General features: G+C 33.1%; 1 protein-coding gene across 50 annotated transcripts in view; it reads right to left on the reverse strand.

The window, feature by feature from the left end:
• The window catches only part of Doa (CDC like kinase darkener of apricot), a 470031-nt gene that overhangs the window by 32666 nt on the left and 425146 nt on the right, over positions 1 to 12219 (reverse strand). For 19 of the 50 annotated variants that reach the window (XM_073960738.1, XM_073960737.1, XM_073960729.1 and 16 more), the window contains one exon: positions 6851 to 7259. The exons of 26 other annotated variants lie outside the window; for them this stretch is intronic. In XM_073960738.1, coding sequence (XP_073816839.1) covers positions 6851 to 7259 — 409 coding nt within the window. Of the gene's footprint in view, positions 1 to 6850; positions 8294 to 12219 lie in introns of those variants that run through there. 5 more of the 50 variants (XM_073960751.1, XM_073960750.1, XM_073960749.1 and 2 more) reach the window with 2 other exon arrangements.

The following is a 12219-nucleotide window of genomic DNA, read 5'->3' on the forward strand; positions in this document are numbered from 1 at the left end:
GTAGCCAATACGAATCTAACTATATTTAAAATTTTACTTCAGACCTATTTTAAATGAAAAATTCCGCCTGCAGGAAAACAAAAAGTTTTTATTAAAAAAACGCCGAAAATGAAAATATTAAAAAAAATCGCGCGATTTTTTACAAATATATTTTCAATATTTAAGAAAATAAAAAGATTTTCTTCAAATTTGCAAAGAATTTCTAAAAAACAAAAAGCGCCGCAGGTTAAAATATTTTTGAAAAATCACGCGATTTTGTACAAAAAAAAATATTTTCACATTTTAAGAAGATAAAAAATGTTTGTAAAAAATTCAAATACTTTCTGAAAAACAAAAACGCCGCAGTCCAAAATATTTTTGAAAAAAATCGCGCGTTTTCTTACAAAAATATGTTCACAATTTAAGAATATAAAAAGTTTTTGTTTTGCGATTTTTTTATCAAAATATTTTCACTATTTAAGAAAATAAAAAGTTTACAAATGAGCAAATACTTTCCGAAAAGCTAAAAACGCCACAGGCGAAAGTTTTTTGAAAAAAATACGCGATTTTCTTGACAAATATTTTCACAATTAAAGAAAATACAAAATTTCTTATTCTTATTTTTTATAAAATTTATAACAATTTTTATAATTATAATTTTCAACATTAAGCAAAGAAATAATTTTGAAATTAAAAAAACCACTGGGAGTTATGTCCGCGATTTTCTTTTGGGGGTTATGTCCGTGAAGCAAAGCGGACATAACGCCCAAAATCATTTTGGGAGTTATATCCGGGCAGCGGAAAAATACCCTCGGATTTAAAAAAATAGCGTTCCACCTCAATTATATTTGACACTAGAGTTATTACAAGATACGGAAATGTCCGAGGTAACGCAATTTGGTAATTTTTATTGAAAAGCCCCAACAAAAACTGGGATATTCGCCTTTAAAATTAAAATAAAAAATGAAATGGATTGGATTGGGAACTATTGCCATATCTCAGTTATTTAACCACCTACTCAAAAATGCTATATATCATTGAAAAGGTGAAGATTTTCTACCTTAAAAACGGATATATAAAAAGTTGACAATTTCTTCCACATAATTGTTGTTGCGTATTCCAACCCTTGGATATTATCTGGTCATCACCAAAATCAATAAGCTTTTCTCTGTGGCATCCTCCTCTCAACCTATGCGCCTTCTCCAATAAATTGCGACCTGTAGCGTGATTACAAGCTTTAGATAACGAACAGACAGACGGAGAGACACACATAGCTAGATTGACTCAGTTCGTCGAGAAATTTATTTTGGTGGTTCTACGACCATTATTTCAATGTATTACAAACTTCCGAGCCAAAACCAACTTATAAATACCCTCCCCATATAGTGGTGTAGGGTATAAAAACAATTCTTTGTTTTCTTATTGGGTGAGCAATTGGGCGGGGTTTTTGGAACATTCGGAAAATTTTCGAAAGAAGTATGGAGAGTAAAATTATAGCGTTGAAACAAAGATAAACAAAGATAAGATTACTACAAATTTTGGTTTTTTTGGAACGCACGTTAACTCTCCCACACAAAATGTCATTTTTTTTTTACAAAAACCAATTTTTTATGACCACTTATTGAGCACGAAAACTGAAATTGTTCATGAATTTTTTTAAGAAGATTTTGTTTGCAGCTAATAGAATTTTTTGTTGAAAAATATTGTACACTGTTCTGACAAATGACCGCCTAAGAAACACTGTTTTTACTAAATCAGTTTGCGGTACCCACAGTGGCTCGAACACGAATAAACCGATCAGCATATATTTTTGTGGGATCATTAAGAAACTAATCATCTTGTACTTAAGCGAAAAGAAAAAAACTGTCCATTAAAAAAAAATTGACTGTCAAATTCAAAATTTCGATTTTAAGGGGTTATGGCCGGCCACTTATTGAGCACGAAAAATGACATTTTTTTTGTTTTCGTCTGATAGATACACCTGGAGCTACTTTCGGATTTTTTGACAAATATTGCACAGTGTTCTGACAAATAACCGCCTACGAAAACCTTGTTTTTACTAAAGCAGTTTGCGGTGCCCACTGTAGCTCGAAAACGAATAAACCGATCAGTATATGTTTTTATGGGATCGTTAAGAACCTAATATTCTTGTACTTAAGCGAAGCGAAATTAAAATATAAATTTTTAAAAAATGTGAACTGTCAAAGTCAAAATTTTCTTTTTAACTAAAAAAATTGATAGTTTTTTCTCCATAAATTCGTCAAAAAATGTTTTTAAGAAAGTCTCTCACTTAAGTACAAGCTTTTTATGTGTATAATAATATCACAACACCATATGAAGATCGGATCATCCGTTTTCCAGCTACAGTGGGCACCGCATTTCAAATGCCATTTTGAAAAAACCGTGTTTCAAACTTCGATATTACATACAAAATCACAATGAATTTTCTCTTTCTATCTCTGCTAGTTTTTGTCCGATCGACTCGAAATTGTTGCAAGGTATTCTATTCTACCTGAACTTGAAAATGAGCGAATAAAAAAATTTAGATTTTGTTCAATGTGTCACAGTGCGCCTTAACTAAATTTAAATGAAAGGTGCTTACACCTGGGAAGTTTTTGAGGTTTCTAAAACTACAATGTTCATAGATGAGAAAAATAAAAAAACAAAAAAAAAAAAAAAAATCGCCAGAGGGATTTTCATATAAAGAGCGGTCAAAGCGGTTCACATTTTTAAGGCTTTTTTAGGTTTTCACAATTTTGCTTGGAAACCGCAAGCCCTATCGAAATGGGATTAAAGAAAATGTTGTAGCAGTGACAATTCTCTACAAGATTGACCTCAATGATATTTTCGTAGGTTTTACCATTTTCGAGATATAAAAGTTCAAATTGGGACTATGTACAGACTGTATGGCCTCCTATAAAACAATTTCATGCAGGGCGCACCTTAACTAACTTTGAATGAAAACCGATTACACCTGGGAAGTTTTTTGCGGATTCTGAAACAGCAATGTTCATATATGAGAAAAATCCAAAAACAAGAAAAAATCGCTGGAGGGATTTTTAAATAAATCGCGGTCAAAGTTCACATTTTTAGGTTTATTTTAGGTTTTCGCGATTTTGCTTGGAACCCGTAAGTCCTATAGAAATGGGGCTAAAGAAAATTTTGTTGATGTGAAAATTCTGTAGAGGAATGACCATTATGATTGGTTCCTAGGTTTACCATTTTTTTTTTTTGAGATGTAGAAGTTCAGTTTACATTTTTAGGTTTTTTGTTACCTTTTCACGATTTGCTTGAAAACGGTAAGTCTTATCGAAAGGGAACTAGAGAAAACCTTATAGCTGTGAAATTTCTCTATAAGATTGGTTTTCGTAATTTTTTCCTAGTTTGTACCATTTTTGAGATATATAAGTTTAAGTTGGGAAATTGCAGTCATGACCTAGTTTTATAAGGAGACGATACAATCAGTATATTGTCAAAATTTAAACTTCTATATCTCAAAAATGGTAATACCTACGAAAACATCATAATGGACAATCTTGTAGAGAATTTTCACTGCTAAAACACTATCTTTAATACCATTTCGATAGGACTTGCGGTTTCCAAGCCAAACCGTTAAAACCTAAAAATGTGAACATTGAACGTGATTTATTTGAAAATCCCTCCGGCGATTTTTTTATGATTTTTCTCATCTTTGAACATTGTAGTTTCAGAAACCACAAAAACTTCCCAGGTGTAAGCACCTTTAATTTAAATTTAGTTAAGGCGCACCGTGTTGTACGTGGCCATAACCCCTCTTATGGTCAGGTTTCGTATAGTTTTGATTTTTCCCGCAGATAGTCCTCGCGACTACTGTTACAGTGGTATATTTTTCCTGAGATAATTACCCTTAAGCTGTAAAAAAACCTACGTTCTTCAACTAGAATGGCTATCGCACATAATAACTCTCGGGGGAGAATCCGATTCGGTCAAAATTTTGAATAGCGAAATAGTTCTTCCGAACATAGCTTAAGAACGGATTTAGACCTGCTCGCGGACATATGGAATTCAGTCTCCTAATTCAAAATTGGTGGCATGTTTTGGTATAGCCACGTTTTCCAACTGAGTTAACTGTAAATTTGACTCTATGTGTAGCACCTAGTAGCTAAATTTTCAACAGAAGCATTTATTCGGAACTTCCAACTTTCAGAAAGTTCATACTTCTTAAAAATACTAAATACCTTCTAAGATTTTTTTTGGGAAAAATTTCGTCGCAGCTTGATTTCTTGGTCAAATATCGACGAAATGTAATAAGGATACATCTCCTATATATCTCTGAGTGCACTCTGATTCTTATTTGCTAAAATCTATTTTTTATAATCTTGTCTGAAAGGCGTGTCTTAAGGCACCACTTGAAATATCACCAACGTTACTCTAAGGGCTATTTTTGCCGAACCCTGGAATTAATTAGAGTTGTATAGTTCATGAACGAACTAGTTCAATTGAACTATTCATTTAAAAGAGCGTATGAACTAGATCAGTCGATATAGTTCATTATATTTATTATTGTCTTTTTCATTATAGTTCAATAGCTCACTGAACTAGAATCAGTCGGTGACCGTACGATCAACGAACGATTCACAGTCTAGTTCAACATGTCGTTTACACATGCATAAAGTGACGCCGTCGTCTGTGTTATGTGATGCCTTCGTAAAGTGATGTGTTTGTTTATTTGGTGTATGTATGCGTTTTCACTAAGCGAACGATTCTGATCCGAATGATTGAACTGGACAATGAACTATGAACTAGATTAATGAATTAGTTCAGTTAAAAGAGCTGAACTATTGTACTGGATCTATCAAATGAACTAGATTGTACAACTCTAGAATTCAGTGTGCAATAACAGAAAATAATTGAATGTATTTCACTGTGCGACATTTTTAAGGTGATCTTGTGCAAACAATTCGAACTGAGTAGCTTTTGAAAGTACAGACCCAAACGATGGGTTTTGTTGTGTCAGATCCAGCTCCGATTTTATGGCTCCATCTAAACATGGTTAAATATTGAGTTTTTAAAGAAATTCGGTGCTATATCTCTGAAACCAATGCGAATCTTCTTCTGACGTCTGAAGCAAATTTGTAGATAAGGACAAGAATAAAATATTTGGAGAAATAATGAACTCGAGAAACTACATTTATTGCCTCAAATTCTAAAATATATGCAAAAATTCCACAATTTTTATATATTTCGCACCGTATCTCCAAAACTGTTAATTTTTTCTGAATATTTTCTTTTGGAAAAAAATTCCCTGGACACACAACTCTTCAGAACATGCCATTGTTGTAAAATGCCTCTATACCGTTGTTTTCAGTACACTTTTCAACGACGATTTAATAAAAATCTCAATAATGTAGTGAAATCCGAAATGCGAGAATAAACTGTTGGTGTGAACTGTGTTTGAAATATGTGTTGTAAAAGATATGACGCAAAATACCGCTGAAACAGTATGAAGTAAGCATTTTAGAGCTTCAGAATGTTCTAAAGAATTGTTGAGAATTTTATTTGGAAGATTTTTGCAGATAGTTACTTGGTTCCACTCCCAATAGTTTAGCCGATACTGACCAGAATTTCAGCAATTATGTAAAATTTTCTATATTTTATAGATTTTGATGTCCTAGATGGAGTTTTTCTCATGTGTTTTTTTTTCAAAAGATAAGTTCTACTAGTTTAAGGCTACAATATTGCTAAAGACAGCAAGGCCAAATTCCTATTCGTTTCTGAGATAAAGGTCTGATAAATACAAAAAAGTTTAGATTTAGCCCGGCAAAATCCGAACTGGATCTGACAGGACAAAACCCTACTAGGGTTTTTGTAGTCTAAATATGTACTTTCAAAAAATGCATACTAGAAGTTGTTTGCAGTGTTGCATAGTGTTTTTAGACGTTAGGAGTTAACGGTTTTTTTGAAAAAGTGTGCATATTGGGTCTGCTTCCTTGTTTATGACACAGGCTGAGGGTATATCTATGTCGACAAAGCCGTTTAATACTTTTTTAGTCCTTACAAAGGGTTTCATATTTTCTTGCTAAACACCAGAAAGTCCGAAGATGAATATCCCTCACAAATTTGAAACGTCTAAAACCACCGAAGCTACTGTAGACCTATTCTGTAACCTTTATCGATTGAAAAGTTGTTAAAATTTCTTTTGTTTTTGTAACAACTACAAAACAAACAAATAAAATTGTTGTATAATAAACAATGAGTAAAGTTGTTAAAAAGTTACAGAATAGGGCTACTGATCTACTAACCTAAGTTTCACATAACAAAACGTATTTTTTTTAACAAAACTTTCATTCTTAGCGAATTTCTGTATATTTTCCTTCGTGGTAATTTAAAACATGGATATCATTCAATATTTCATTTATTAAATTGACAATTTCTGGCCTGTCCTCATTATCTAAAAATATGGATGTGTGTTCTCATATTAAGGCCCAAGTGCAAAAAACATATCAAAATGTTGAAGTGCATGTTTATAGAGGAAGAGAAGACAAGCGGTACTAGTAGCTAACTGCATAAGGCAACAAAAATAAACACAAATGTATATGTATATTTGTCCAGAAGACAAAACAAGAAGAAGACCACAAAATATTTTTAATAATACTATATGAATACCTATAAAACAACAACGGTACAGCCATCAGGAAATGTTATTGATGACTGGGCTGCACATGAATCATAAATAATGAAGAAAAGAAAACAAAAATTCCATAATAAAATAATGGAAATATTTTTTAAAATTAGATTATGATTGAGATATTTTGCCAAGATCCAAAGGGAGAAGAAAATAAACCTTTTCCAATAAAATTGTAAATATTTGTTTGGTCATAAAAATACTAACACTAAATGTTCTCATCAAGGGTTTATAGTATGATGACACTGGACTAAGATTTGAACGTAAACGATCTAAAGCCGAAACTGCTGTGGTGGAGCTTTTTTGATAACGTCCACCGCTGGAGGATGTGGAGGGGTCATAGAGACCCGTACTTGTGGCTGAGGTGCCCAAACCTCCTGCACCGGCATAATAGCGATTATAACGATAACGATCACTCATCGAGTTGTTGGTGGGAGTTTTTGAGGAACGTGATGAGTGACCAGATGAGGATGATGTTAAATACGAAGCTACCTCGTCGTTGTTTCTCCTTTGATATCCTGTTGTATCACTGCACTCTTTGGAGTAACGATGTGAATTGCGACGTTTATCCTTTTTACTGGCTGAGGGTGTACGTTCGCGTAGAAATTTAAATTCACTGGAAAATGTTTGGTTAATAATAAAATTCGTTTGATTTTTAGTTTAAATGCGTATGGTTTCTTTTCGATATTTTTCTTTTTTTAGTATAACATTAAAAACGATCACTTTTCTTTTTTTTAATAAAATTATGTGTGGCACTTTGTAAATACTTTATTTTCATTTAGTATTCATTATATTTTTACTGATTTGTTACATTTATTATTATTTTTATATATGGATTTATTTCTCAATTTTTCTATATCACACAATATAAACATATCTTCTTATGCTATCTGTATATGTATATGCATTTTTTCATATATAAAATAAATTATATATTTTTCTATTTTCGCTATCACTTTTTTTCTTCGGTGAAATTGTTTTAGTTTTTTAAACACGCGCACCGTTGCTGATTATCATCGTTGTTCAAACGTATTGTCGAAAAATCAAAAATTAACTGAATCTCACACGTCTATAATTTTCTTATTTTCACAAAACCGTGGCGTAGAAATACGAACGAGAAAAAAAATTGTAAAATATATACGCTGAATTTTTCTGTGTGAAAAACGTTTTTGCCGTTTGTTAAAACAAAGAAAAAGAAAACAAATTCATGATAAATCGAAGAGAACAGCATCACGATGATGCTGAGTATTAAAGACAGACCGAAAAGAAAATCTGTTTTTTTTTTCCTTCCATATGATCTAGAAAAAGATGGGGGCGGCGTTGTGTTGGACCATTAAAACATTCGAACATGACATGACAGTAATAATCCAAAATGCCCACAACAAAATATACAGAGCAGCAGCAATAGCAATATCATCATTTCTCTATATTGACCATTGAGAAAGGTGAAAATATAGGAAATATAAAAAGGCGAAAAGAAAGAACGCACACAATGTTTATGAAAACAAAGTAAACTCATACCTAAACTATCCCCTGCATCCCCTCAGACACACACGTATTACCTATTGGTAGAATAGTTGAAGATCTAAGCGCAAGCAACAACACCTGCAAGACCCATAAAAATCTTTGTGTAAAACAGAAAAAAAAAAATAGAGAGCAAGAAAAACACATCACATTGAACTACTTTTTCACTTGAAATTATATTTGCGCACCAAAAATAATTTTATTCATAAAAAATTATAGTTTTTTCAAAGAAAACAAAAAGACAAATTAAAAAAAAAAATATATATATATAAAATGGAAAACGTCTCAAAATGTCTAGTTTTGCCAGCCAAAAAGGCAGTCTTGTCTAATTTGTTTTCATTCACGGTAATGTTCAATTTTAATTTGTTGTCGTATTTTTTACTTATATTTTTTTAATAAATACTAAATGTTGTTTTTGTTGTTGTTTGTGAAATTTCGAAAAATATATGTAACATGTGGATTACTAAAAAAAATAGTCTCACTTTTTTTCGAAATCAAAACATTGCGGAAAATTGAAAGAGAGAATGGGAGACAGAGAGGAGATCTTAATAGTCACCTCTCTTCACAAAATCAGTGTGAGACATACATACATATAATAAAAAATAAAACATAATTAATTAAATTAGCTAATTTAAACACCAACAAAGTCAAAACAGATGAAGAAGAAAATGAAAAAACTCAACATAAAAATATTTGAAAATTTCGAAATATTGCTACCAAATGTGTGATGATTCACAGCTATGCGCATAGGTATTCAAACAAATTATGCATAGGTTTTTAAACACAGACGCATTAAGGTACATGGTAGGCAGAGGTTAAGGTTGAGGTTGCGACCCTAAAAAACACGTTTATTTATGAGAAGTTGAAAAGTCATGGGTTTAGGCGTGGTGTTGCAAACCAACTCATAGTGATACATGAAGCTAAAAGAGTCTACGGCTGCTAAAACCATGGTAATGAGCCGCTCCAAATCTAAACACCTTTATTTCTCCATTTTTTTTTTTTTTTTAATTTAACAACATCTTTTGACGTTAATAACAACTTTTTTTCTGTGGAAGATTGTAATTTCAAGGACATCTATGGTATGACTTCTTAAGAGTTTTTTTATGGGAAGCGGATCGTCTAAAACCCATCTATGGAAAGATCGTTTTCTAAATACCATCAATGGGAAGAAAATCTTAAAACATATACTATGAGAGGTGCTCACAAAAAAAAAAAAAGAAAATATACAAAAAATAAATAAAACAAGTAAAAAAGTATCAGTCGGCTTTGCTGACAGAAATATACGCTCAGCCTGTATAAATTGAAACAATTTTTTCCCAAAAAAACGTATGTATTTAGGGGTTTTTAAAAATTTTGGGCGTTTCAACCGACAAAAAAGTTGATTAGGATTAAAGATCAAAAGTTTTGAGGAGGAGATATTAAAAGGAATGGATCTACATTGACCATTGTGGAAGTGGATCTCCAGCCACTACATATGGCGCCCTAGGGGGCTTTTATACCCTTCGGGCTGTTTGCTCAAGAAGTATGGACTTGCCCCTGAAAAAACTGTTACCATCGTAATTGAGGCAGCGAATGCAAGTTGCTTCAACAAAAATCAAAGTGATTCGATATCAGGTCTTATAGTGAGCTTATCCGAAATTTTGTGTGGGAGGTACCGGATGGAGTGGACAAATATAGTCCATATTTGAACCTGATCTATATCCAGTAGATATATTAGGATGTGTAAAGTATGGACCAAGTCGGCCACTCCCTTCAAGAGTTACCGTACGAACAAATTTTCCAAACATTTTTGAAATTTTGTGGGGGAGGTACCTGAAGGAGTGGACCGATATGACTTACCTTCGAACTTAAACTAAGTTTGGACAAAATACGACGAAGTCCAAATTTTGGATCGAATCGGCAGATCCGTTCGAGAGTTATCTTGCGCTCCAACCACCTCACACGATGTCATAGGGGTTTTTTGCAACTTTCAGGCTATTTTCTCGGGAAGTATGGACTTGCCCCTAAGGAAACTTGTACCGTCGTATGGGGGCAGTGGATACAAATTGCTAAACTGAATTTTTCGGAAATTTTGTGTGGGAGTTACCCGAAGGAGTGGACCGATTGAGTCCATATTGAAACCTTATCTAAGTCTGGAACACACTTTACGTTGGGCAAAGTATAGACCAAATCGGTTACTCCCTCCAAGAGTTATCGTGCGCACAAATTTTTCGAACTTTTGTGGGGGAGGTACCGGAAGAAGTGGACCGATATAGCCCATCTTCGATCTTAAACTAAGTTTGGGAAAAATATTACGAAAGCCAAAATTTGAACCGAATCGGTTCATCCGTTCGAGAATTATCGTGCGCACCAGGCAGACAGACAGACAGACGGACATTGCTCAATCGACTCCAAATTGTCTGAAACACATTTCGTCCAAACATACTTGGGGTCTAAAACCATTATTTCGATGAGGCACATTTTGCCCGTATGAAAGTGCATATACCCTCGTTAGCATAAATGCTGAGGGTATAAACATAAAAAATAAATTGTAAATAAATAATTCTTTTTATATGTCTTCCATAGGGAGAATGTCTTTTAAAGATATTCTATAGGGTGTAGAATTTTAACCCATTTCGTCTCGAAACTATTTTTTTATTTATTTTTTAAGAAAGAAAAAAATACTTTTTAGGGTAATTAGGGACCCAAATGGAGTCAAAATCTACTGAAAACAATTTCCGATTTGAGTCTTCTTTGGGCCTACAAAACTTTTCCCCGGAAATGTGTCGGGACTGGTCCACGTTTTGGATTACCCCCCATATACGGTAACGCCCGATGTTCGGGTTTTCCAGGGATTTAGTTGCATTATCCTACAAAAATGATTGTAATTTAATACATATTTAGTTTTCTTTGGGGTTACTAAACTTTGTCAGCACTGGATTTTAGGGGTTTTCAGGATTTTAGCCATACTATCCTACAGAAATGGCTGACATTTAGTATTCAGTCTTCTATGGAGCTATATTAACTTTTTCCCCTAATTTGTCAGTACATGTCCACGTTTGGATATATCCACTGACATATAGGATAGGAAGTTTCGAACAGTCAACTTTGCACATATGAAAAGTCGCGCTCGCGGACGTAAATCGTGTTCTTCATATTTTGTGAAACGGTTACATATATTGGCAATAATTCCCCTTAATTACTTTTTAAATTTTATTTTTTTTTATAATTTTTTAAAATTGATTTAAAAAGTATAGGTTTCAAAAATGTACCCCTACCATCGAGGGGAGGGTGAGTTTTCAATGGAAAAATTTTTTTATTTGCGACAGATGAGACTTAAGCTTTGTTCCACAACTAAAAAGTTTTTACACTTTTTACGACATTTACATGTTTTACCCGAAAACCCGTTCCCGTACACAAAAAAGTTGCAAAATGTTCATTTCTCTTTAAGCAAAAATGGCGCTGAATAACGCTGTCTTTAAAAACTTTTTACTCGACAAATTTGAGCGTGTAAAAAATAGTAACATGGATGCCGGCGTCTGAGTGGCTGGTGCGCCGACTTTGACATTTGTTCCAGCTTTTTTGGCGTTTTTTCCATTTTTACGTTCCCAAACTTTTTGAAAAAAACTTTTGTGTGACAAAAATTTTTCTCTCTTTTACGAATTTTACTATTAAAAAGTACGGGAACAAAGCTTTAATATATATACTAATACTTGTTTAAAATTTTACATTTTTTATCCATAAATATTTTTTTAAAAAAATTATTTTACTGTTCGAAAAATCAAACACTAAGTACGAAATGGGTTAAAGATCTATTGTATGAAGAGGGCTTTTGTAAGGTCCTCGATGAAAAATAAGTCTTTAGAAAGATTTCTATGGGAGATAGGAAGATTGTCTATGGAAGGCTTTCAAAGACCACTCCATGCAATCAATTGCAACAGCAGTATAAGGGTACCAGGGGCCTTCTACAACAAACCCACATTTCGATCAGAAGTGCTTTGAGGCTAAAGAAGGGAATAATCCGGAATAGTCATACTCTGCAATAAGTAACAACACAAGGGAAAACGAAATAA

This window comes from Musca autumnalis, unplaced genomic scaffold, assembly GCF_047663935.1.
Source record: "Musca autumnalis isolate F117 unplaced genomic scaffold, ASM4766393v1 scaffold_1, whole genome shotgun sequence".
Lineage (NCBI taxonomy): Eukaryota > Metazoa > Arthropoda > Insecta > Diptera > Muscidae > Musca > Musca autumnalis.